At 44.2% G+C, this 27920-nt stretch overlaps 1 protein-coding gene across 12 annotated transcripts; it reads left to right on the forward strand.

The window, feature by feature from the left end:
• The first annotated feature begins 1013 nt into the window (after positions 1–1013).
• Positions 1014–27812, forward strand: LOC306699780 (uncharacterized protein). Of its 12 annotated transcripts, none has more exons than XM_079164508.1 (34): positions 1014–1029; positions 6694–7973; positions 8745–9041; positions 9151–9255; positions 9344–9462; positions 9769–9987; positions 10199–10286; positions 10657–10809; positions 11136–11233; positions 11624–11796; positions 11888–12004; positions 12706–12963; positions 13169–13300; positions 13410–14297; positions 14695–14922; positions 15020–15244; positions 15365–15589; positions 15714–15938; positions 16028–16249; positions 16359–16544; positions 16660–16896; positions 17075–17245; positions 17410–17604; positions 17722–17913; positions 18565–18770; positions 19108–19176; positions 19317–19361; positions 19918–19980; positions 21277–21456; positions 24437–24784; positions 25278–25400; positions 25599–25712; positions 25797–25877; positions 26170–27812. In XM_079164508.1, the coding sequence occupies exons 2-34, from the start codon at positions 6702–6704 to the stop codon at positions 26197–26199; spliced, it is 7284 nt and encodes a 2427-aa protein (XP_079020634.1). In that variant the 5' UTR covers positions 1014–1029; positions 6694–6701; the 3' UTR covers positions 26200–27812. The 12 variants fall into 12 exon arrangements, with proteins under 12 accessions (XP_079020634.1, XP_079020638.1, XP_079020639.1 ...); XM_079164512.1 differs by having other exon boundaries at positions 17725–17913; XM_079164513.1 differs by having other exon boundaries at positions 8748–9041.
• The last annotated feature ends 108 nt before the right edge of the window (positions 27813–27920 follow it).

The raw sequence follows: 27920 nt of genomic DNA on the forward strand, positions 1-27920 counted from the left end.
TCTGTTTCTGTTGTTTAGTGTCTCCCGCGCATCTTAATACCTCTTTTTGGACTTAATGACACGATGTACTGAATCATCTGTGTACTGGTAAGACTTTTTCCTTCAAATAAATTACCCAGAAAACACACGCTGTGCATGCCACACGAACTTGCCTCTGTGAGACAAAGGTGATGGTGACATACCCCGTGTAGCTGTGAGAATAATGAACCCCTTTACTCGCCCCCCCCTCCTTTCTGCATATGAGCCTTATGGCCCTAATGGGGTCAGGCAGATGGGTGGGGACCATGCCGGGGTCCATAAAGACTGCTGGTGTGTATGTGTGTGCATGTGAGCGTGTGTGTGTGTGTGTGTGTGTGTGTTGCTGGTTTGTTTTTGGATTTCTAGATAAGATGGTTGAGGGTGGATCGGTTGGACATATTTTCAGTTCCTAATACATTTGTAACTGCTTATTTTAATATCTCACCAACTGGCTCAGGGTTGTAGTCCTGACACCCTCGTGCTGTGCAGACCAACGCACCACGTTGGTGCCTGACAAGAGGGCAGGACTCTTGAGGAATAATGCTTCTGGACATTGCACTGTGTTAATGATTGCACTCTTTGGCCCGCCTCACTCCATGCCTGTTTGGGACGAGCCATAATGTGTTGACATAGCGTAGTTTTTGTTTTAAAGGTTAGATTGCTGCAGCATCTTAATATATATATATATATATATATATATATATATATATATATATATATATATATAAACAAAGCCTTATATTTAGTGCAGATCTCCTCAGCATCACAATGAAAGTAGTTGCCCATCTCCTCCACCCCGACATGCGGTTGTGAGGCGTGCTGGTCGGCGCTCAGTTGGTCAACTGGAGTCCTCGGAGGGAGACTCCACCCCTTTACGAGCATCGGACACCTTCAGCACAACAAAGCATGTGTGGCTCCGCTACATCGTTTCTGCTCTGAAACGCGCCGGAATACAGGATTTTGTCTGATTTCGAGCTGTTTGCTTCCACGTTGATGCTAATCCCGCAGTAGGTAAGACACGTATGAAGATGTATGTTCCTCGGGCGTCGGGGATGAGTTGGTGTTTATTTGTGTTGTTGCACTATTCGGCGCCATTTTCATACACAGATTGTTTAAATGCCCCGGCACGTTGGCCCCGTCGCAGCCAACAACTGTTCATACGGTTTAATTAAAACAAAAAAAGTTGGAGATCGAGGTGGTATTCGGCTATAATGCCAAGCGATGCTTACACGATGATTTGTTGAAGCACATAAAAATTATATCGCCTATATATCGCACAATTAAGCCCAGTAGTCCCCATAAATCACAAGTGATCCTTATCAGCGGAGGCAGCGACGTGCTTTCGTCATGCGAGTTGTTTTCGTTAAAATGAATGAGCATGTAAGTTATTAGTCTGACATAAGAGAGCGCACACTCTTTAGAATTTAGGAAAACTCACACTTTACTAAATGTCTTTTAATTAAGACGCGGTTATAATATATTATTATAATAAGTAATGCAATGGCTAATACAACGTAGTAACTGATGATCAATTATTACTAAATGGGGGGAAAACGAATATATTTTTCTTTTATCATCTGTGACTTATCTTTACAAGTATAGAGGTTAATAATATTCAATGATGATATAGTATTAAAGTATATGATGTATGGGGTGAAACATCCTACCATTTTTTTTTTTTTTTAATATGACTGAAGGTGACTTGATTTTCATATTTTATCTCATTCTTATTTTAAGTAGTTATTGTTCCACATGATGCACTTCATGTCAGGGTGCTCTTGCTCTCTGTTAAGTGTGTTACAGCTATTTCCAAGCATGTATCTGCACAGATGTTTTTTTTTTTAATGCTGTTTCAGAGATGAGAGGCATTGCTTTTTGGATTTAATTTTCCGCTTGACAAGACTGGCTTTTACCCCAAGAGGAATGCACGGGGTTAAAAATATCCATGTTCTGCTGGAGGGCGGCATAAGTGAATGTGTGTCTGTTCCTTTGCTAGCCACAACGCACTTAAGAGAAACTCATCCAATAAGCCTCATCTCCATCGACGAGACTACTGGATATGTATATATATATATATAGTCAGATAATCTTTTATGAAGCGCTGCAGATATGACGTAGGGAGGATAAGGGAGAGACGGAGACATTAATGCATCAGGACTGGCAAGTGCAACAGAAGTTAACACAGAGGTTAAGAAATGACCGAGATGAGTCCCGGCTGCTTTGGGGTCTCCTGTACACTGCTGATTCAGCAGTGTTGTGAACGCAGAGCTGCTGAAGGATGTTTTCGGTTCTGCTGTGTGAGAGTGAGGTCACCGAGGCCCGAGAAGAGCCTGCTGGTGTTAATCCTCTTTTGGGAGTTATGATGCATTCGTGCCGTTGGACTACTACTTTGTTGTGTGTGCATTACTAAATATGGAACAGACTCCTCATCCAGTTTAGTGTACTCGTCCCTTCATAAATGATGGAGTCTCTGGGTTTTCCTAGCTTAAAAACATCTTTAAAAATAACAAAACGTTGCATAATTTACACAAATAATCTTTAAATCAAATAATATTTTATTTAGATATAATAAATTAAGTTCACAGTACAGTACGCCTTCATCTTCTAACTAATGACTCTTACTTTGAAGACTCTGATCTGGATTTTTGTGTGTGTCCATTATGAGAAGGAGCACCTCTTTCATAATGTGCACTGATGTACATGTGTGCTGTTCTTTCGATGGGTTTTGGCTGAGTTGATGTTGGAGATGGATTCAGAATTGCTTTCAGGTCAACCGCAGTAAATCGATGAAGCTCCTTCGCTCTTTCCCCATGTCGGTTCAAGTTACAGCGCTGGGCTCACAGACCATCTGTGTGTATCGATCAGTCAGATAGGTTTACACATAGGACCTGACTAAAATACACCTTTTGTAGACAAATACCTTTTATGTTGAGTGTCACAGATTGTAAGATTACAGCTCTTCATACAAAGCTTCATCACAGTGTCGAGTCTCCCTACATACGCCTCTCCGTAATCTTAAAAGCAGTATTATTTTACATTTTAGGATCGTGCAATAAGAAGTACATAGACTATAATAGCGATGTTGCTGGGCAGACTTGTGTGCATGAACTGGACATACAAACAGTTTAGCCGGTCACGTGTTGGCGTTTATTTTGGCATGTGTGCCTGTGTTTACTTAGAGAGGTTAATACAAGCCACCATGTGGCCAGAGGACTGATATCTTGGCTTTCGGCTCATTTCTGTTGAATTTCAGCCAGGTAGGCGGGGCTCCTCATAAAACCATGAATCAGCACAGCTGATCGTTACTGTGCCTCTGCCAGGCTTCTCTCTCTCTCTCGCTCTCCCTCTCTCCCTCTCTCCCTCTATCTTTATCTCACACACAGATGCACGCACACCCAGAGAGGCAGACCTGAGAGAGACAGACGGAGAGGGAGGGAGACAGATTGATGCTGAGTGAGATAGATACTGTAGGCAGGTAGATAGATGGAGATAATCTCACTTGGTCACTTGGGGAGGATGATTAACTCTAAACTCCTCCTAATTCCTTAAGCCTACTCTCAGTACCCAGGAAACATGCTTTCTTTTTGTCTTAGTATTCCTTACAGGGTGAAGTTACTTGTCAGTCGGTGTTCGGTGAATTTGCTCAAAACAAATGACATCTTCCTCCGTCGGCTCCAAGACATAGCGGCGTTTTCGGCCGTGCACACATGTATGCACATGTGCAAATGCGCGTTGTGTGCGGCACACTGAGCAGAAATAGATAGCTCGTCTGTAAAGGCTAATGAGTCCCTGCATCCTGAGCACATGTAGCTATTTATACACTATACCTCCTCCTCTTCTGCCAGCTCTCCCGCATTCAGCCCTCTCGTTTCATTTCATCACATGCAAACACAGCAGCAGCGCTGCAACATCACAGGCAAATAATATAAAAGGTTTTGGTATCCAGACAACTTCCTAAAATTGTTTTTTTCCCCAAAAAACTTGAGACTTGGATTCATTTTCAATTAGAGCGAGTTTTGGCGTTAGTTGCAGGCCACTGGGCTTGCATTTTTGCATACTTTTAATGAGAATTATTAATGAAATGGAGCTCACACTGTTTAAGCATGTGAGCTAATTAATTGTCACAAAATGCAAAGTAATTTGGTCTTATCACATTTAAAATGATCTTCCTGTGGGAACATTCAATTCTATTGCAATTCACAGGAACTCTAAATCAAATCCTAATTCAACTCCAGCCCTGGCGTTAGCGCCTGATCCAGCAGCTCTTTGCTTGAGGGCGGCCTATGTCCTCATCTATAATTTAGCTCATTAGAGACACTAATTATACAGGATTGAGGGCAGACTTTTTTTTATTTTATTGCAGTACAGCAATATTTCATCTAATTGCCTCCAAACCAGAAAAAGAAACGTGCATCATATTATGAGAGATTGATGCTGCTTTTGTTTTTCGAGGTCCTGTGGTGTGGGTCACGATGTGGGTTAGTCCTGCTCAGCTGGCTGATAGCAGAGATGTTAGACAGGCAGCACAAAGTAGAGGAGGCAGCAGACACGAGCTCAGCTGGTCCATTAGAAGCATGTCTGTGTTCTGACAATTACAATTGAGATGACGGAGCATTAAAAGACCCAGAGGAGCCCGGGAGCATTGATGCATACTTGTGTGTGTGTGTGTGTGGTGACCTAGGGAATAGGCCTATGGGGGGGTCTTGTGGGGGGAAGGGTAGGCAGGATTAGTTATAGTGTGCAGCACAGTTATTGGTCACTGGACACAAACAAAGGGAGGGCTAAAGAGGATTTGGTCTGTGTGCGTACCCCCTCCTCCCCTCCTGCTGTCCTGCAGTGCCACTGGGAAGTGTATGCTATAGAGAGGGCCAGGCTGCACCCTTTGGGACGGCCCTGTACATCTGGAAGATTGGCCTGCCTGTCTGCCTGTCTAGCATCCCCCCCCCCCCCCCCCCCCCCCCCCCTCCCCCACTCTATGCAAGGCGGAGTGGGACTTGAGTTGAACTACATATGGAAGAGACAAACACATTAGTCATCACTTAGACCGTGCCTAGTACAGGCAGGATGCGAATCGATCATCGAAGACAAACAATGTGATCGACAGTAACTGATATATCTTAGGAGAAGGTGTAGCGGGATTGCGTAATACCTGCAGTGTATTGCAGTAGTTTGTGTGATTTAATCAGCTGGTTAGAAGTTTCTAAATATACCAGATCTCTCCCCTCGCTGCCAAACTAGGGAATCAAAGTCATGTTGATTAAACTCCAAGGCTCTTGTAGTGTGACGGTTACTGTCATTAATGGATTATTCAGCTGATTATATTCTTGATTAATATGAAATGTGAGATAATTATGAATAATGTCCCGCCTAGTTTCTTAGTTTTACAGTTTGCCTGACTAACAGTCAAACTCAAAGTTGTTTAATTCACAGTGACTGAAACAGATAATATTTGAAATATATATATATTTTTTTTAAAGCTTATTTGTTTTACATTTTTGCTTGAAAAATGACAATTAATTAATCAGCAAAATTGTTGCGAATTGTTTTCAGTCGATCAACTAATCTTTGCAGCTCTAGTGACTGTGAATCACATCATTATATAAAAGCTAATTCAGGCAAATATGCTTGAATTGTCACATATTGACAGCGGTCCTGGTGTCAGCCATAACTACTGTACAGTAGTACGGTAACATACGGGCTTCAGTCTACAGTATTTCTGAGTCAGATACTGATAAAGCAGTCCAGACCGTTAGTTTGCAGCACTACCCACTACCCAATTCACCAAGAAATATTAGTTTGAAATCATTTATTGACCGTTTTTATATCCTATCATGGTGTAAATGGTCACATCGCCTCATCCTAGTGCCTCAGATGACCTGTGCAGGACGGGCGTGTGAGGTGAAGGGCCAGGCCTGCTTGCCGAGGATGATCCAGGCGGTGCTAATATGCGGCTCCGGAGCAGAATGCCTCCTTTGTGTCAGTGAGATTTAATGAGTCTGTGATAGGCCGTGTTGTGAAGCTCGCCCTCAGAGCTACGTGTAGACACAGACACGCTCTTCAACAAGGAGGGCTATTGTGTGCTGAAGTAATGTTTGTGTGTGTGTGTGTTTGAGTTAGGATATAATCAGTGGGCGGCAGTTGGCTTCATGTTTTATGGAATAAATCTCTTTAATGCAACTAACAATAACGTATAGCAGCAATCCAAATTACTCATTGTAAGTGAGAATAATGAAGCACGCATACAGATCACCTTATTTGCAAGATAGAAGATTTTCTTTTGCATCATCGCCATATATTTCATGATTAATCTATTAATTGTTCGATCTGTAAAATGTCAGATCGTGACATCACAGTTTCTCAGAACACCAGATCCTAAACTAAAGGTTAATCACTTCCACAATAATATAAATGGAAACAACTACACATTGGAAAATGCAGAACCAGTAACTGTTTTGCATGAAAATTACACTTTACACTTTACTTATTGTATCAGTATAGAACAATCCATGTATTACATTTGCCATTCACAGCAAAGTGAAGTGTTTCCTAGTAAACACGGGCTAATAGACAGTCCACTGCTCCTAATCTTGTTTGTTGTGTTCCAAGTATAGTCCTGCTGTGTCACATACTGTACAGCGTCGTGACCTTTTTCTCCATCTCTGTTCTCCTTCCCAGTGGCTACCATGACAACAGAGGCAAGTGCAGTGAGCGAGGCCGACACCGAGGGTAAGCAGAAGGCCGGCGGCGCCGAGCCCGAACCCGAACCGGAGAACAAGCAGAAGCCAGAGGCGGCAGCGTCCGAACCGGAGGGGGAGCAGTCGAGCAAGAAGGCCCAGGAGCAGGCGTCTGAGCCTGGGCCCGCTGACGTCGCCACCTCCCCTGAGGAGGAGCAGCTGAAGCCTCGTACCCGGACCTCTGCTGGCAAAGGCCTCTCTCGCCTCTTCTCCTCCTTCCTCAAACGCCGCTCGCAGTGCTCCGAGGGAGAAGGGTTTGAGGCGGAGAAAGCCACGGAGGAAAAGTCGGACAAAGAGGAAAAAGCTGACACGTCAGAAGAGGAGAAGAAGGAGGATGTGAAAAGTGAAGAGCAGGAGGCTAAAGCAGAGGAGGAACAATCTGAGGTGAAAGAAGTGAAAAAGGAGGAAGAAAAAGAACAGAAGGAGCAAAAGGAGGAGAAAGAGAAACAAGAAGAAAAGGTTGAGAAGAGAGGCAGTAAAAAGAAAAAGAAAGAAGCCAAGAAGAAAGTCGAGAAAAAGGAGGAGGAGAAAGTGAAAAACGACGAGGAGAAAAAGGAAGAGGGAAAGAAAGAGGAGCAAGAGGAAAAGAAAGAGGAGCAAAAGGAGGAGGAGAAAGCACAACAGGCTGTAGAAAAAGAGGAGGAAAAATTGGAGACAAAAGAAGAACAGAAGGAGACTGCTGAAGTTAAAGAGAAGGAGGCAGAAGCCGGAAAGAAAGGGAGTAAAGAGAAGGTTACGAAGAAAAAAGAAAAGGAGGACAAGGTAAAGAAGAAGGAAGAGGAAAAAGCAAAGAGGAAAGCAGAGGAAGACGAAAGGGTGAAGAAGAGAGAAGAAGAAAAAGCGAAGAAGAAAGAGGAAGAAAAGGCAAGAGAGGCCGAAAAAGCAAAGAAGAAGGAAGAAGAGAAGACCAAGAAGAAGGAGGAGGAGAAGACAAAAGACGAGAAGGCTAAAAAGAAAGAGGAGGACAAGGTGAAAGAAGAGGTACAGAAGAAAGAGGAGAAGGAGGAGGAAAAGACAGAAGAAAAGCCACAGAAGGAAGAGGAAAAAGGGAAGAAAAAAGAGAAGGGGAAGAACAAAGGAAAGAAGGAGGAGAAGGAGGCAAAAGGCCCAAAGGAGGAGCAGGTGAAAGCACCGATTGCAGCTCCAGAGCCGGAGCTTAAAACTGAGCCCGAAGCTGAACAGGCCCCCGATCAGCACTCGATAAGCAGCGCTGAGACACAGGTGAGTGTGACACAAACATTACACACGACGAGGTGAGAAGGTTGTTACCACGCTTATGTAAGAGTGGACACGGGGAGAAGCAGCTAGTCTGAGGCGACGAAATCCTCCTCCCAATATCTGCAGTGACTTCCTGCTGGTTGGCACTGTGATAACAAGATTACAGGAGGCTGCTGCTCCGAGCCAAAAAACTAGTCACGCACATTCATTCAGCCCCTGCTGTTTTTACACTTCGGTTGTTGTACCGATTAAAGGAAGTAGATGAAGCACGTTAAAGCAAATAGTGAGCTTCCAAGGTGCAGGTAGGCAGCATCTTTGCACAGAGCCAGCCTCTGAAGTTGTTATTGATCTTCTCATGTGAATCTAGGCAAGAAAGAAAATAACTGCATTTGTCTTAATGTCAAAGTTTTCCTTTTAATCACCGGTGTGTAAGAATTAAGAAAAAACAGCATCTCGTGTATACAAATCCATGCAGCAGATTGGATCGTAGTGGAGGAACACATGTTTTTTTTTCTTTCTTATGAATATTTGATGATGTGGACAGCTTGCTCAGCGAAAGTAACGACGCTGATTTGAGCTGAAAGCTTGGCCTCAAACTAAAATGTTCCATGCTGGTGTGCAGCAGCTACATCAGATTTGCTGTTTGCTAAAATCTGTAGTTATATTAAGTATAGCCCTATCATAATAATAAAAAAAAAAAACATGGAGTCCTCCCACATTCTGTTCATCTGCAGCTGACACACTTTGCAAATGTCTTGTCTTGACTTTCATCAGCAGGCTCCGGAGGAACAAAAGGAAGAAGCTGCGATAAAAAAGGAGCCCGAAGTTGTGGAAGAAGTGAAGGAGGAGGAGGCAGAGAAGAAGGAGGAAGAAGCAGCAGAACAGGAGAAAGACGCCAAGGGAGAAGAGAAGGTGAAGGAGGAGGCGAAGGAGGAAGCGAAGCAGGAGAAGCCTGTGAAAGAAAAGAAGACGGAGAAGAAGTCAGAAGAGGCTAAAGGCCCCAAACGTCCTAAAACCATGCAGTGCAAAGTCACCTTACTGGACGACACTCAGTTTGAGTGTGAGCTTGATGTAAGAGACCTCACACGTCACAGTACGTTGTCTTGTGTTTGTGTAATGGTTATGAAGACTGAAGAGTATCCCTCTCCCTCCTGTCTGCTTTTCTCTCCCTCTCATGTAGAAACATGCTAAAGTCCAAGACCTTCTCACGAAGGTGTGCGACCACGTCAACCTGCTGGAGAGAGATTACTTTGGCCTCTCTACCTGCGAAACCACAGCCAGCAAGGTAGGCGACAGCAAAACGACATATTTTACATGACACTTGAAAATGGCTGTGAGCAGTTGTTCATTTTTTTTTTTCTTTTTTTCTGCAGACATGGTTTGAATCCACCAAAGAGATCAGGAAACAGGTCTCAGGTGCTGTGTATGAGTTTGCGTTCAGCGTGAAGTTCTACCCTCCGGATCCAGCGCAGCTTACCGAAGACCTCACCAGGTGAACGTCTCCGGTGTTCAAGGAATAGTTCCTCATTTTGGGAAATCTGCTTATTCTCTTGAGATATAACGTGTAATCAAGTGAGCTTTGGAGGTGCTGGTTGGCATCTGCGTCCAGTCTTTATGCTAAGCTAAGCTAAGTGCCTGTTGGAATTGGCTTCATATAGAATATATACATAAGAGCGGTTTCCACCGTCTCCTCTAACGCTCAAGCATGTATTCCCAAAAATGTCACCACAGCAGAATCTTTTATCGTGAAAACGTCTCCATAAGTGAGCTTATTTTTCCTCTTTCACATCTTCTTTAGGTACTTTCTGTGCCTTCAGCTGAGGAAGGACATTATGCAAGGCGTCCTTCCCTGTTCCTTTGTCACACTGTCCCTGCTGGGCTCCTACACAGCCCAGTCGGAGCTCGGAGAGTACGACCCAGAGGTCCACGGGACAGATTATGTTAAGGATCTGACCCTGGCCCCGGGACAGAGCAAAGAGCTGGAGGAAAAGGTGATGGAGCTGCACCGCACGTACAGGTAATCAAAGGGGGATGGGCGTTGATCGTAGCTACAGAGTGATGTTTTGACAAAAGTTCCCTTTAAGTTTGAGAAAGCACAATTCAGCAGACCCGGACTGTGAAGGATCTCTGCATCCTCAGTGCTTATATAACTGGATGAGGTGCTTAAAATAACGAAGACAATATAACTTTTATTTGAAAAGACCCTTATCATCTGTGTTTTTTTCCAGGTCAATGAATCCAGCCCAGGCAGACATTATGTTTCTGGAAAACGCCAAGAAACTTGCCATGTATGGAGTTGACCTGCACCAAGCCAAGGTAGGTTTTTCATTGAGTTGTGTTACTTGTTTAGATTAGTGTTGTGTGGGTAAAGTGATGGCACAGGGTTTTCATGGGAATTCTAATGTTCAAGGATTTACCGGCTCCGTCTGTGTCATTTTACAACAGCATGCTTTTATTACATCAGTTACATCCAGATTTTAATTACAGAATTGATGTCAGCCCCCTTTTAGAAAAAATAGGAGAGATTAATGTCATTTCAAACTCCATGACCTCAACTTCCTGTCCTCTGTGGTGTGAGGAAGTCTGCCTCCCAGTGACTGGTTCCTGGAAGTGCAGGGTGAGGGTGATGGCGATGGCGTGCAGTGATGCAATATCATAACGTTTCATCCTGTTTCTACGCATGCAGGATCTTGACGGTGTGGACATTACACTGGGGGTTTGCTCTGGTGGTCTGATGGTCTACAAGGACAAGCTGAGGATCAACCGCTTCCCTTGGCCAAAGGTGCTGAAGATCTCTTACAAACGCAGCAGCTTCTTCATCAAAATCAGGCCATCAGAGGTAAATCTCAATTCACATTTTCCATTCAGTTGCTTTTTCATATATTTGTATATTTTGTATAGTAAATAGATTGTTCTTATTTTCTACCTCATGGAAACCACCAATATTTGATTCTCGGTTATTCTGTAGCTATTCTTATCGTAAACATTTACAAATATTTTATAAATAAGGTTTTTAATATTTTAATTTAAGAGATTGTCTTTTAGAATTGAGGTGATTTACAATACGTTCATTTTATGAAGCGCTGTATGTCATACCGCATGGCAGAATAATGACAACATAAAGTCATTATATTCGACTTTGACTTGTTGTTTTTTCACTTGCAGCAAGAGCAGTATGAAAGCACAATTGGCTTCAAACTGCCAAACTACAAAGCCTCAAAGAAGCTGTGGAAAGTTTGCGTTGAACACCATACCTTCTTCAGGTAATAAGTCATTCTTGCTTCCTTCTGAGTGACACTTCTCTGCCCAGCAACGGAGGTCATTTTAAGGCTCTGCCTGTCCTCTAGATAATTGGTTAACTGGTCTCTGCAGCTTAAGCCTTATATTGGCTCCCTGGCAGTTTAACCACAGAGGGAAAGCTGGATACCTATAGTCTTGACCTTAGAATTAAACCTCAAAGGTTTTGTCTACTTAATGAGATAACGGTCGATGTTGTTGCTAACCTTGTTGTATAACAATGAAAACTTTTTAGGGATTGCCAAATCCTTTAATTTGAAATGATGTAATGTTTGAACTCCTGTTACGTGGGTCTGGCACTGAGTGTATTTAATGTTGGCTGGATGAGAACATAACAAGCGTTTTTTGTCCCGCAGAGTTCCAACAGTGGAGCCCCCCTCATCACGTCGCTTCCTCGTCTTGGGCTCTAAGTTCCGGTACAGCGGGCGTACGCAGGCCCAGACCCGCCAGGCCAGCTCCTTGATTGACCGTCCAGCCCCTCGCTTCACACGCTCTGCGAGCAAGAGGCTGTCCCGTAACCTAGATGGAGGTATGTGCACGTGTGCGAGCCCATGTTTGGAACCGTTCTATCAAAGCACAGGTTCGATAAGCTCCTCTCTTGACGTGTTTCGCTCTTGCAGCTGGAGATGAAACTCTCCAGTTCCTGCAACAAGTCTCGGCATCAACCAGGTGTGAGGTTGATGATTGGTCGCTGATGCTGTCATCTGACAAACCCCGGTCTTCTCCTGAATTCCCAGGTACCAGGAACTGTGTGGAGCCGCAGCAGCGCTTTCTCACATATTTGCAGCATTTCTTAAATTCTCGCTTACAGTCGGCTTTATTATGACATCATTTAACACGCTCGTCCTCTCTGGCTTATTTGCTTTTATGCCTGTGGTCGTTATGAAAACATTGCCAGTTACCCGCAGCACAGACGGTTAACTCGTCAGAACACTGACCGTACTCTGACATGTGGGTAATGTCACCCACCTTCTATCTATCGGGTCACTCTGAAGGAAATAAGGCGTTTCCTCACGCGCTTAAGTACACGCGGGCATTTCCAGTCTTGAAGCTGCTGTTCCTCATTTTTGGGGAAATTTCAGAAGTGGCCACTTGATGTGCGTTGCACAATGGCTTTCATTTGCTTGCAGCTTGTAGCTTTTATGTTCAACATCTTAACTGACCGACTCACTCGTCACTGCTCCAGTGGTTACTTTAAACATTGAAAAGTAATTGCCAGTTTTTCCCTTTTTCATCTGCTCTTGTTGTAAAGGATGAAAGGCATCTCTTATTCGGCTTTGTTCTAACCGCAGCTTACTGGACTCACAATAGGCACAAATGCTTTGGCATCTGGCTTGGTCAGAAACGTGCTTGAAGCACTATGAAGCATTCACAGTGGCCGTCATCGCTCCAGCAGAAGCGTTACATAACTGCCATCACCTCGTCATCTCTTTCACAGCCACAGGGGAGTCTGAGCAGACTTTCATTGAGTCCTGGGAGGAACGGCAGTCTGTTCACGCAGTCACGGTAACCCGGCAGGACAATGAGACCGGGCAGACTGGCTCTCAAACCGCCACCCACACGGTCAGCCAGCCGTGGCAGGAGCTGGCTTCTGATGAGCAACAGCAGAGGAGAAAGGAGGACGAGTGGTCTGCACTGCTCCATCGGCATCCTCCTTTTCCCTTTGTTGCACCTTTTGATTTTGTGAAACAGCCAGGTATTTGCACTTTCAATGCCTGATAATGGTCTTTTGGCAGTTTGCTAAAAGGAATCTTAATCTTTCACTTAAGCTTGGATGTTTAAAGAACATGCATCAACATTTTGTGACGTCCTATCATGTGGTGCTATTCAGCAGTGTGAGATTTGTGTGTGTTTGCCCGTCTGGTATAAAACGTTCAGTATTGTTTCTCTGATGTTGTCAGCCAAGCTCAGCTTGGCAAAAATGATCTCTATGGAGCGGCTATTGCAACCAGCTCGGACACAGCAGGATGATTGGTTCCTTTACTTTGACCGAATCTTCAGCCTCTCCTCGCTCGAGCGTGTTGACAAACCATGTGAGTTTCAGAATTTGAATACTGATGGTACAAACCCTTCAACAGTCTGCAATATGAATCACGTTTTAGTTCCTTTCGTGGTGATTGTTTCCCTTTTTACTCCTACCAGTGTCCCTCCTAGCTCAGCTCCAGCTCCAGCTCCAGCGGAAGGATGAGCTGGGCATGCGTGTGGCAGAGCAGAAACTGACCATTGAGAGGCTGCAGGAGACTCTGATCTCTGACGAGCTGACAGAGATGGATATTTTGGAAAGGAGGCTGAGAGAAGTTAGGGATTTAGAGGGCAGACTCCTGGAAATGGATGAGAGGGCAGAGCGACTTCAGGAAGTAATAGAAGAGGAATTGGGTAAGGAAGAGGTGGATAAGTTAAGAGAGGAAGAGGGCGATTTTGAGCAGGAGAAACAAATACAAGTTGAAGGTATAACAGAAACAGTCTCGAGGAAATCTGTGAGGACAACGGAGACCAAAGAGGAGGGAGTGGATGAATTAGAAGAGCAGATAAAGCAGGTGTTTTTAAAAGACTTGTTACCTGAAGAAGAAGAAGAAGAAGGGGCCGAGATGAAGCAGGAGAGTGAAAAAGAAGTGACGGACGAGAGTCTGTCCGATGACCGCTTGAGAAGGAAGCTACACCAGATAGAAAAGGAATGGAGAGACGAGGTAGAGGAGAAGTTGAAGTCTGGATCTTCAGATGTCACCAGTACCACTTCTGTGGTAGCACACCAGAAGGTGGAGCGCAGGACTAGGAAAAGAGTTACCATTGTAGACGAGAGAGGGCGGGCACAGGGAGAAATGGAGGGTGTGCAGGTACAGCGTGGTGTCGTTTTAGAGGAGAGGCTAGAAAAAGAGAGGACGAGGCTTCAGACAGAGGTACTGGAGGAGATAACTGAGGGGGAAGGTACAGAGAGGCTTCAGGCTGAGCAGCGATCTCAGGTGGCAGATGAGGATATCTGGTTCATACTTTTTGACCGCCCTCCATACAAAGCTGTTCTCCAACCACCAGGTACAGTATGTGAAAATGCAAACAGCTTTAGACCTCTACTAATCGCTCTAAGACTTACCTTCGCCAATAGATTTGTGTGTACTGCTTACATACATCATATACATATAAATATCATCCATAGAGTTGAGCCTAAACTCGTAAGCCTTCCGCACAGCCAATGAGTTCAACATTAACATACTAACCAACAAGCTTTCCTGAAACTGTACTTGCTATGAGATGTTGTTTTGACGATTGACTGTGGATTTGTGGCTTTTGTAATATCTTTACGTTGGAAATAGTTCTTGCAGGTGAGAATAACCTCACCACACGCTGTCCTGCTTCTTTTACTGTGAGCTTTTTGGCGCTGCATGTTTGCTCCCATGTTCAAAGACTCTTGTGTCTTCACTGTCACCTGTAGTTGCGACTGTGGAACGTGCTCAGGTGGATGAAGGCGAGTATCTCACCTCCCAGACTGAGATTACAACATTTGAGGAGAGAACAGAGATTGTAGTAGAAGAGAGAACAATGAGAGAAGAAGAAGTGTGGCGTATACCAGAGATGCCACCACAGACCGTCATGGAAAGAGAGGATGACTGGTTTGTGTTGCTGGATGTTGTTCCCAGAGAAACGCCTTATGTACCACCAGGTACTGCTCAAACCTTGGCTCTCTTGCTCGCTGATATACAGGAAGTGTGTATTACTGTTAGTGTAAAAAGACCTTCTCCTGCCTTTACTCACGTCAGTTACCTTGAAGGGCGGAGACCAGCTGGGTGCAGAAAGTTTTGTCTCTGTGGCCGGAACTGCAACCGAGGAGGACGTTAGAGAAGTAGTAGCTGAGGAGACAAAGATAGTAGAAGAAGCACCGAGACATCTACAAGAGATGCCACAGCAGCCACCGCCTGACAGGGACGATGACTGGTTTGTGTTGCTGGATGTTGTTCCCAGAGAAACAGCATATGTACCACCAGGTACTGCTCAAATCCCCCGTTGGCTCTCTTGTGCTTTATTTTGTGCTCGCTCGCTAATATACAGGAAGTGTGTATTGCTGCTTGTGTTAAAAGACGTTCTCTCGACTTTACTCACGTCAGTTACCTTGAAGGGCGGAGACCAGCTGGGTGCAGAAAGTTGTGTCCCTGTGGCTGGAACTGCAACAGAGGAGGATGTTAGAGAAGTAGTAGCTGAGGAGACAAAGATAAGAGAAGAGGAGCCAAGACATCTACAAGAGATGCCACAGCAGCCACTGCCTGACAGGGACGATGACTGGTTTGTGTTGCTGGATGTTGTTCCCAGAGAAACAGCATATGTACCACCAGGTACTGCTCAAATCCCAAATTATCAAAGCAATCATCCTGAGCTTTGTGGACGCTCTTATTCTGAAATCCCCTGTCATGTCAATAGTGTTTGAGGAGTTTTATCTCTTTTTTTTTTTTGTCTCAGTTGCTGTTGCGGAGCGTGTTGAAGTGTTCCACGAAGAACTTGTCTCTCTAGTTAGAATAACAGCCGGGGAGGGAGAAAAACGAGTGGAGAGTATGTCAGCAGACACAGAAATAAAACGAGTGCTGAGTGAAGTGGTAGCACTGCCGCAGTCTGCGAGAGCGATAGAAGATGACTGGTTCGTGCTGCTGGATGTTCCCACTAGAGAACCGTCATATGTGCCAGCAGGTATTGTCGCCTTTCCCTCCAGGCCCATCACAAAGACTTACAAGCGTACTATAAGTGTCTTCATGCTCATTCATTCTGTTTGTCATTAGTTACCATGGCAGAGTATGTTCAAGTTTATCCTGAAGAAAGCACAGCTACTGTGGCTGAAACAATGACAGTAGAGTCCAGGGAGGAGGTCGTAGTTGAAGAGATTGTGGTGCAGAAAGACGACAGAGGACAGCAGGAAACGTCCCAGCCAGTCAGAGAAAGAGATGATGACTGGTGTCTTCTACTGGAGGTTGTTCCCAGAGAAACTGCCTTTGTACCTCCAGGTACCCACAGCCTTTAAGTCTTCCTTTGGTAACTGTATAAAATATCATGTCTCTGTTAGATTCTTCACCTTTGGCTGAAGTTTGAGTATAAATCCTGTTTTGCTCTCAGTTTCTCTGGCAGTACCGAGCCTAATTTATCCCAGCGTTCAACCTCCGCAAATGGAAGTGGTGAGCCTAGAGTTGCAGCAGGTTGATCTTGAACAGGTCAGACTGCAGCCTTCTCGGCCAGAGAGAGATGATGACTGGTTTGTTCAGTTTGATGCTGTCCGTGAAAAGCCAGTTGTACTACCATCAGGTATATGTAATATAATATATGTCACACCAGAATTTCTGCAGCGTTTAGCTTGCTTTGTTTGGTGGATGCTCTATTGTCGCTCGGCTTCGTTGACTCTTGTCTGATTTTGTGCCAGTTACTCCTGTTGAGATTATTCCGGATGTGAGGAAGACGTTTGAGGTCGAGGTGACCACCGCAGAGACTAGAACATGGGAGAAGATGATAATTGGCGTGGACAGCAGGCAAGATGAGACACGTCTGTCTGAAATTAGAACTAGCCAAATTGCATCACCGTCGGAGAGAGATGGAGGAGATGATGATTGGTTTGCCCTGTTCGACATCATCCGCCAAAAGCCTGTTGTCATACCGCCAGGTACCTTTTCATTGACAAAGCGTCTACATACACTGTGCTAAACGGCTCTGTTGAGTGGTGACTCATAAGCTGGACTGCACACACACACACACACACACACACACTGGCTGCTTTCAACCTTAAATAGATAGAGCAAAGATTACTTCCAGATGTGTTTACCCTTATTTCTCTATGTTAGTTGCTGTGGTTGAGCATGTGGTGGATGTGGTGGCAGCCACTGAACCAAAACCCAAATTCATCGTGGAAGACACGCGGCCCCCTGTGAAGTTGTTGGAGATTAAACCGTCACATCCGAGACCGGTGGATGATGACTGGTTTGCGCTGCTAGATGTTGCAGCAAAAGTACCAGGTATTCTGCTGTTGGTGTGTGACTGGAATCAGACAGAATAACATTGTGTGTGTGTGTGTGTGTGTGTGTGTGTGTGTGTTACAGTTTTATTACATATCTCCACCTGTTCAGTCGAAGTGGAACTGTGTTCTGACTGATGAGGCTGTGTGTGTATTCTACGCTAGCGGCTGTGGACGAACGTATCGGTACACGTCCTGAAGTAAGAACAGATAAAGAGTTTGCAGCCAATAAGCAGAGAATCACTCTAGTGGAGGAGATGTGGCAGCAGGAGAAGGCGGTACAGCAGAAACCGCCTCCAGCAGTGAGAGAGGTGGAAGATGATTGGTTTATTCACTTGGATGTGGCCACTAAGAAATCAGGTATAATAAAAAAAATGTCATCGATTGAGAGGAGCAGTCTATTTCGCTACGCATGCAAATGTCCTTATATTTTGTAGTTTATTTCAATATCAATACCCGGTTGTGTGTCTGTGCTAGTAGTTGTCCCCGAGCGCATCCAGTTCCCAGCGGAGGAGAGAATTCCAACTGCTCCGGCCAAGACGAGGATCGCTGTTTCCGAGAGGAGTACACAGTTTGAGAAGCGCATCCTGGAGGAAAGACGTCCGCTCACACAAACACACGTCAATGATGATTGGTTTGTTCTACTAGACGTTGGCCTCAAAGAGTCAGGTATTTCTCACCTGTTTGGGTTTGTTGATTTTGCAGATGAACAGCTCACACGTGGTCACGCTTTCTTCACTCCACGAAAACGCTTCGCAACATTTGCAGCTCGTTAACAGGATACGCTGACTTTTCTTTACAAGAGGAACTGTCCACAGACGGCAACGCACGTTCACCATCATTCAAGGACCCCTGATCGTGCTATGCTTCGCATATTGAAGAAATAACGCTTTCTTAACCTCAGCATTTCACCAGTTCAACCACTTTGAGCTTTACAGCCTAACGTCATCTCATTTTGCATCTCTCGTCGGATCGCTACAAGAACTAATCCGTGCTTTTGCTCTCATCCCACTTTGTGGATATTCGCTTCTGACCCACCTCCGACTTTATCGCGTGCTAAACGAAGCATATGAGGTACAGTATACCCCTGCAGTGTGCGCACTTATCTGATCACATTGAGGCTTAACACTGTAAGTATGACGTGGCCGCTTGCTTAGATGCGCTATTGTGTGTTACTGTATTTACAATGCACTGTGCATTTGACTCACTTAGGGGATTCGGTCATGTCCGATGTGGATGCAATCTTATCCCTCCATAACGCATTGTGCTAAAACACATTTCCTTTTGTTAACGTTTGCGTTTTGTCTGTGTTTGGTCTAGCGGTGAGCACACAGAGGGGCGCCCGTCCCGTCAGCGCTCCGGTCTTCTCCCAGGCTGCTCTAGCCGAGGCAGGGATCCCTATGGCCCCTCTCGATCATCCCCAGACCTCCACTCCGATCAAGACCGGCCGCAAAGAGGAAAGAAAGCTGGCGGTCACTGTAGAAGCCGTGGAGCCCTCAAAAATGGAGGCCATGGCTGAGGTCAAGGTATTGAATTTCACTCCTATCACTGTTGTATATGTTTGTGATGTAATTCAATCTAAATGGTTATGTGCAGGAAAAATGTAGCATCATATACAGTATGTGTGTAGTAACCATATATGCCTTACAGAACAGCGGGTTCCTTTTTAAAAGATCAACAATTTATTCATGATTTGTCCTCAATAGCTATTGCCTGGGAATTGAGATTGTAGGTGATGATACTATAAAATATGAAGACACACCTTTTTTTTAATGTAATTGCCTCAGAGTTAATTAATCAAAGTAGCAAGCAGAGCTGGTTCTCTGTGTCTGAGTGTGAACTGTGTCTCTCTTGCTGCTGTAGCCAGCAGTTTGGAGGGACCAGAGACAAGTAGACTCTTCACTGATGCCCACCGTCAATGGGGACATTCAGGTTAGTGTCGGCCGCTGTGGGCTCCTGCATGTCGGGCCCTCAAGACGGCTTGTTTGCACTATGGCTGCGATGTGAGTGTTGGAAGCCAACAAGCAGAGGATTGCTAACATGTGTCCCCTCTCTCCTCCCCCCCGGGGTAGCACAAGTCTGAGGTGACGAGCACGAAGGTGGTGCGAATGCGAAAGGTCAGATTCTTAGCCCGGTGTTCCGTAGCCATCTCTCCACCTCCATTCTGACAATATCGAGCTCCTCATCCCAAAAAGACTAATCTCACCCTCTTCTCATGTTGTGCTTCCATTCAGTCTCTTTAATGAAATGTGCATCAGGTTTCGATGCACATGCAGTAACTTATAAGAGGTAGTAAGAATAGATGGAATATGTCAACAGAGAGTAACTGGTGATAATAGAATAATATATGTTTTTACACATATTAGCTGTTTGAAAGTTTACACGGCACTCATTCCCTCTCATTGCTTGCTGTTGTTGTAAACCCTGGAATGCACACATGCATGATTATAGATTTGTGCACCTTTACTAAAAAGAAGCATGATGACTTTCTTTATTTTCTTCTCATTATAAAAATAGGATTCTTAAGTCAGTCCTCCACAGCCGTAGGTTGTCTTTGTCTTTTGTATTAACACTGTCGTGAATTCTTTTAGTATGCATGTCCATCGTGTGGCAGTTTAATGCCGGCACACTGAAACAAACCCACACTTCTTTTGTTCTTTTTATTTTTCACAGAAAAGAGCTAAGAGAATTGAGGGTGACTCAATTTATATCAGACATAGCCTTTTAATGTTGGAGGTTTGTATCCCTTCTGGAGACGTCGGGTCTCTTTCTGTGTTTTCTTGCTCTTTGGCACAGCGGCTACTGTTTGATATCACGCTTGCATGTGGCATGATTCGCACTTCTTTGCATCAGCGTAAATGATTGGCTGTAGATTACATGATAAATGTCTGTGTGTGTGTGTGTGTGTGTGTGTGTTGCAACATAACTCTAATCCAATTGTTTCAGGAGAGTGCTGTTGAATTTACAACAAAGAAGTAGTTTGTTCTGACACCTGCATTGGTACTCAAACTCCCCAAGGAGGCTGTACTCCAAAACATCCTTTTATCTGTCACTGTTCACAAGCAGCTCCATTTTTATTTGATACATATTTTTTGCAGATCATCAGTATTCTCCTGTTCCTGCTTCTGCTCTGTTAATCCGTCTCATTGTCTTAACCTGCCAGAAATGCAATTTCTCCGCAGTTGTGCAACTTACATCTTTGACCATAGAAATAAAGATTAAAGTAATTCTACGTCTTTGCCAAAGGGGATGACATTTGGAGAAACACTTATCATTAAGTTGCTCTTTAGCACCACAATAAGTTCAGATGAACACATCTGTTCATTGGCTAGAAGATCATCGTATGTTTGGTCAAATGGGAGTCAATATTTTGCAGATGTAAGTAAAGATCAACTTGGTGCTAAATGTTGCCAAATGAGTGCTGCTACTGCTTTTGTTCATTTGTGTCGAATGAACAGGTTTCCATTCATACTAAGGCTTCATCTTTGATCACGTGTTCCATGTCTTCCATTATCGCCTCTCCTGCTCTTTGATCTGCAAACCTAATGCTATGAATAGACCGTTAATGCGGCGTTGTGTAATTATAGCTCCTGCCCATCCAACCCCCCCCCCCAAATAATAATGGACTTTGATAAATCATGGCAATGAGTCCTGTGAGTCTGGTCTCATGAATCAGCTGCCACACTTCGCTGAAAATCTAACAAGAATCCACAGTTTGATCATTTCGATGAATCGCCCCTTTTCATTTACTTTAGAATCCCTAATTAAGCCTGCTTCTGCTTGTTTATTTGATCAGCAATAAGTCAACACAAATTGTACAGAAAAAACACGACATCATCTGACTGTCACTTTTGTTCTCTCCTGTTTGTTACTCTCTCCCAACCTTCATCTTCCCTTTCCCATCTTTTTTTTCTCCCTTTTTATTGTTTTCCTGTTCCCATTTCCCTGGCGCCCCCCCCCCCTCCCCCCTCCCTCCCTCCTCCCTCCCTCTCTCTCCACCCTGTCTTTCCCCCTGGACTTGGCTCCCTGTAGGAGTTTGATAAGCCCCAGGAGGACCTGCTCAGGCATCATGCCAGCATCAGTGAGCTGAAGAGGAACTTCATGGAAGCCGCCCCGGAGAACAGGCCCAGTGAGTGGGACAAGCGTCTGTCCACGCACTCTCCGTTCCGCACCCTGGGTATCAATGGTCAGCCTCTGCCCGGTGCTGATGGGGTAAGTCTCCCACAGAAACCCCCCCCCCCCCCCCCCCCTCGCCTCCAAATCCCTTTTTTTTAACCCAAGTCTGCCAGTTCAGGAATTGGAGCAAACGAAGCAAAAAGTTTCATTTATATTGAATTCCTGAATCGACTTGGTTAAAGCTGTATTTATACTTGCATCATCACGTGTGTTTTCCATGGAGATGATTGTGCTTGATTGGAAAACATGGCCGCACTAGTGTGAGCAGCGCTCATGGCTTTGTAGCGGAACCGAAGAACCTGAAATTCTTGCTGACGTCTTGTGTTGAAAGAAAAAGTTGAATAGTTTCCCCTCTGTTGGATTCTTTTCCGATATGATGAATACCTTCACACAAAAGATGTTGATAAAAGAAGGGATCAGGCTCTTCCAGTTGTCCGTCCTGGTTCTCTTGCACTCTTTATAATGGGTTACGTGTGCATGTACGAACCCATTCAAGGAGACAGCATGTGGTGTGCCACACGTGCATGTGTATGAAGAATGCAGTGTGACTTGTTGAATAGGGTCTGTAGTTTTGCTCTTTCACTTAAAAGACTTGTGTGTGTGTGTGAGGCATCTCTGGGACGGGTGGTCCGCTCTCTGAGAACTACCTGTGGTTCCTCTTACCTGGGTCGGATGCCTGTGAGCAGATGTTTGTGTTGCATGACTGACAGACCTGACGTTGGAGATCTACCGCATGGCTCCGGGATGACTTTTTTGCACGTTCTCACACTGAGCAGCATTTACCTTTTCTCTCCTCCCTTTATTGATGAGCTTTCTTTTTTTTTGTTGCTTTTAATACTTTTTGCCTTGCACACTTTCCTTTCACACTTTGATTTCACCCTTTTGCTTGACTGCGGCTTTCTCCAAGCCATGGTTGTTTTTACATGAAGAGACAATTAGTATTCACGGTTTTATCTGCAGTTTCTGCCCAACTCGTCCTTTTTTTAAATAGAAATGTAACTTTCACAGGACTCCATTATGAAACTAATTTATTCAGTTAATAAGAGCATTACATGACAGCTGTTCAAGCTAAATAGAAACACAACTTCTGATGTCAAGTGTAATCTGCATTGTGCCTTTGGGCAAGACATTAACTCAACTGCAGCAAAACTGTTTGGACACAAAGCATTTTTACTCTTGCAGATAAATGCCTCCAAGTGCATCGTGTTGTCAGGATGCATTTGAGTCGCCATTGAAATCAAAGCAAAGCTAAACTGACAGCTTGGTGTCTGCAGTGAGATCAGTACATATGACACTGGTCAAGTGTTGTCTGCCTACTGGAGTGGACAAACAAGCCAGTCTCTAGTTAACCTTCAGCTGTGTGTCGACTAAAGTCTAAAGCTCTACTCTGATCAAAGTAAACAAAGTTTGACACGCAGCAGCAGAATTGGTCTTGCTACTACAAAAAAGTGCATCCTTTAAAAAACATTTTTTTTAATGCATGTGCCGGTAACATTTCCATGCTCTGGACAACAAAAAACGTACTGTTAAAATCCCATTTCATATTTTTTCAATAATCCATTATTGCGCAACTCTGGCTTTTACAAGTTTCAGTTCATTTTCTGTCATTTCAAGATTCCTTCCTCCTCTCATCTCTCTTCCCTCCTCCTCCTCCTCCCCCCCTCTTAGTTTGTCACCCGCCTCCCACGCGGCCCCCTGCTAGACTTCTACTCCAAGCGCAGCTGAGGGGCCGTCTCGACCCTGCGGAAGCCCCACACAGGTGTGAGTGTGAGCTGCGGAGACACCACCTAGTCCATCCACCCATCAAACCTCTAGCTTTCTCTTCTCCTCCTCCTCCTTCCTTCGCCTCCTCTTCGACATCACCGTAGCATTACTCATCTCTCATCCTCTGCTCCACTTGAGAAGCTGCTCCCCCACTTTTTTTTTTTTTTTTCTTCTTCTGGCCTCTATGGGACTACACTTTCATTCCTTCTGCTTTCACACTGCAGCACAATCGACCAGAAACTAACCTGTTCTCCAAAGACTGCAAATGACAATCACGCCACCGCTACTTTGCATTTTCTGTGTTGTTTTTTTTGGACTCTTAAGTCGAGCAATATTACTTAAAAACGGACTTTCATCCGGAGGCGTATGTCGTCTGACCATATCACTTTGAGCGTGCTTTTGTACACGTTTTTTTGGTACGTTTCTATCGTCAGTTGTCTAAGCTGATCACCGTGATGTGATTTTTGGATATATATATATATATATATATATATATATACATGGTTTTTTTTGTGAACCCACATTAGGTAAATCTTAGAAAACCTCAGTCTTGTTACTGAGAAACTTCTCAACATTCTTTGTCACAGTGCCGTACTTCCTGTGATGACCTCGAGGCAGCTTAATTGTGATACTTCTTTGTCCTTCACCGGTATTTGACGGGGCAGTGTGCAGCAACTGCAAGAGATTGCCCGTTGCATGACTTTTTTTGACAATCAACTTTGACCAAAGAATAAAAGGCATTCCATATACAGTTCATATGATTGTTTGTCCCTTGAATTCGTTACTCAAGTTTGTGATTTTCTTTATTAAAAATATGATTTTGTAGTTGATGACATTAGTGGCATGTCATGTTTGCAATCCTTGAAGCTAAAAACATGAATCCATTCATTCAGAGTCATTAATGAAAACACAATATGGAGTAATACCTGTGTTCAGTATCCATCTTATCTGGTGACCTTCTGTAGAGTCATTAGGAAATCAGTTCAAGAAAAATGTACATTGTGGCCATGAAGGGGCTCTACATGGTCTTCAATATTTTTGTTAAGATGTGGCGTTAAAACAGCTGATTTTGTCGTATAAATTCTAATGCAAGTCATTATCTTCCTACAGCTCTGTAGTGCCTCATAAAACGGATACTATACTGTACAAATTCATGCATATAATCTCTGTAAAAATGATCCTACATACCATGTCAGCAGAAGAAACTTCACCTACCCATGATCACATAGCGGCTGTGTTGTGTCTCTCGTAGAGCGTGTGCATTAGTCTCCCTGGCAATGGTGCAGAGACACACACCGCACATGAGGAAACCTGCAGCAGCTTGGGTCCCACTGTGAGCCACGACAGTGAGCCCGAGGATGCTCGAGTTGAGGAGGAGTCATGTGATCAGGAAGAGGTTGTAGTTTTTGGGACCTCCTCGGTGCCCGTCGTAGAGGCGGCGATGGCGCAGCTCCCCGCCTCCCTCGGCCGCTGCCGTAAGGCTTTAGATGGGACCCGGGAGGAAGACGGATCGTGTCCAGACGTGTCGGTGCGCTCTGGGAAGATAGTCGGAGCTTCCTGTTTCAGGAGCGATGGTCCCCAGGTCGTACGCTGCTTCCAGGTAGCCCCCCCCCCCTCAGGGTGACGCTGAATCCGCCTCTGCTCGGCCTCTGAATGATTTCAAGGCTGGCACTCTTAATCACTCCTTTCCAGCACCGTAACAAATCACAACTTGTGAATCTCTAACGGTTAAGTGTGAATTCTGCTCATCATTCAGAGGTGTTGCACAGTGGTGTGTTCTCAGCTGTGGTGATGGGTTACAAATGTTCTGTTGTACACTTTGACTTTACTTTCATCACCTTTGCAAACCCAACGTATGGCTTTCCGTCTCCTTGTTTCTTTTCAAGTAGTTGGTGGCGGGAAGGAAGGAAAATAACACGGTGATTCTGTTGTTTTCCAAAAAGTCGTAAGCACATGTGGTGAACTGGCTGTTGCAGTGAAAGTGGCTTCACGCAGACGATGGCTTTAGAAAGAATGCAATGGTGTAAAACAAGTTGGTTGCTGTGAGGTGTCTGGTTAAACAGCCACTCGTGGGGCTATGCTCCCATCCACAGCCCCCTCTGGTGCAGACCCAGACAGTCACCATCACAGCTGTCTCCGCCTCCTTACCCAGTGGCATCTCCACCACAGAGGTCCCTATCGTCCCGACCAAGACCTTCATCTATGAGTCGTCAAAGGTAGGGGCTCCAGCAGCTGCTCAGCCCAGATGTGTCTCCGCTGTAGACGGTCTGTTTGCTTGGAGGAGTCTTGGGAGGAACCGGGCCGGCGCCTCCAGAATGAGAATCCAGCAGCACTGCACCTTCCCTGGCTGAAGCTCACGGTCACATTATCTCCAAATGATTACTCAGTCTCCCCGTTTTTTTTTTAATTCTCAGGTGGCAATTGACGGGACAGACGAGGACAAAGACGACACGACCGTGTCTAGCTCCAAGACCGTGACCTCGGAGAGCACCAGCGGCACCACAGTCACTACCACTCACATCTCAAAGGTTAGCATTGGAATCCTGCGTCGTGCTGATTTTTATTTTCATTTTATTTTGCCTCTCAATTCTATGTTTTCTTCCCGCCACCAGGTAGTGAAAAGCGGCTCTTCGGAGACCCGCGTGGAGAAGAGAATCGTCATAACCGCCGACTCTGACATCGACCAAGATGAGGTACAAAACACTAGTGGACAGAATACTAAAGGACTAGTTTGACTTTTCAGGAAATACTCTTTATTTGCTTTCTCTCAGAGTTGGATGAGAAGATCGATACTCTCATATCTGTCCAGCGAATAACGGAGACGATTAGCTTAGCTTAGCATATAGACTGGAAGCTGGGAGAAATGGCTTGCCTGGCTGTGTCAAAAGTTGCCATTTAAGTATCATCTAATGAAAATGAGGACAATTGTGACTTTACTAATTCATATCAAGACTAATACAAGTGCGCTTGATGTCTGTCTTGCAGGAGAAAGACGGCGGAGCATCAGCATTGTAACTGAATCTCCACCTCCGGCACACACTGACCAGCTCTGTCTACGCACACATATCCAAAAAAGAAACATCCCCTGAATCTGCACCTACTATTATGGATAATTCAGTAGCTGCATCTTAGTAGATCCTCTTTGTTTGTTTATCAGTTGTAGGTAGAGGAGGGCTCCACAGTGCTCGAGTTTGATCAAATGCTTATCTCATCCAGGTGTTAACAAAGCTTAGTGAAAAATGATTGTTAAAGAAAACCAGCATTTTCAGTTCTCTTTGCTTTTAAATGCTTTTATTTCCCTCGTGGTTTTTACATTAATTTAATAAGAAAATGCACTGTTTTCATTCTAGTTTAGACACCATCAGCATTTATTCCCTTGGTGCTGCTAGCGGAACGTTAAGACTACATTTAAGGGAATTCTTTTGTTGTTGTTTACTTGTCTATTTAATTCAGGAAAGGCATTTTTTTTTTTAATGGCATTACATACCTTGCATAAAAAAAGTGGACAAAGATTCGGACAGTTGCTTTGCTCAGTTCACTGCTCAGGTACAAAAACCTAAACATATTCTCTTTCCTAAACCAGAGAATATGTTTACAACATTGTTGTAAAGTTTAAATTAAAAAATGGATCTATTTTGAAATAATTCTCTATTTTATAGAATTAATGCTTTTATAGTATTTGTACAAATTTGAGGTTTTTAAGTTATTCATCCATCTGCTCATTAAATTGAAGGTTACCACTGTGCTGTTTACTGAATTCGGAGGTCTCTGCTTGAGGCTCTGACTCATTCTTATTCGTTTCCTCTTGTAGTCCACCAAGTTTATCAAACCTTTCACAATGTCCACGTGACAGTGGAGTGCTTCCTTCAGTGCTATAGTTCAGTAGCATAGAACTCATATTTGCTTTGAATATATTTGGTTGGTAAGAAAAGTTCTGCAAGCTTTGGTCTGTTTAACTCAGGTTTTGATATTCTTTGTAAGACTACAGACCTCCTTATGATTGTACGAGGAATGTCCATATATGTATATCCATCCCGACTTTAAATGTACATTCATGTTCAGCCAAGTGAGGTCAATAAATACAAAAGCTTGTCTGTCACAGTAACCACGCTTGTAAGGGGTGAAGGCAGCTGTCCCAGTATGTGTGGCTGTCCTCTCATAGGAGCACAAGTTGTCTTTTTTTACATGTTCTACTATACAGTAATTTATTTGTAAAGTAGGAAGTGTCTTGTGTGATTTGATGTACTGTGATGTTTCGACACACGCTGGTTTCCTGGCTTCCACTAGAGATGTCACAAGTATTGCATTAATTATCAACCGAGTTTGTAAAGCCTTTTTACCACGTAGTCGAAGTAGAGCGCTCTCTCACTTGCTGTTTCTTGTGCTTAAAATATATGAATTCCTTTTAGATAGCATGTTTGTTAGCAAACTTTTTTTTTTTTTTCTACCCATAAAGAAGCCATTGGTATTGTAGCTACATGAACAACAGAAACCTCGCCTGGAAGAAAATGTAGAATTTCACAAAAAGAAAATAGTTTTTAGACGATGGAAAATATTGTTGCTTTGTGACTTATCCCTGTCTTTTTATGAAAAAATAAAATGTGCATTATTCTGCATTTTATTTGGCAGTCTGTGTGTGAAGCATACCATTTTGAACGTACGCAAGAGATCTTGGTAAGAAATAAATATTTAATGCCGTTCACAGTTGATGTTGCTGCATGTCCAATCAACACCAA

The sequence above is a fragment of the Pholis gunnellus genome (assembly GCF_910591455.1).
Source record: "Pholis gunnellus genome assembly, chromosome: 8".
In the NCBI taxonomy this organism is placed as follows: domain Eukaryota; kingdom Metazoa; phylum Chordata; class Actinopteri; order Perciformes; family Pholidae; genus Pholis; species Pholis gunnellus.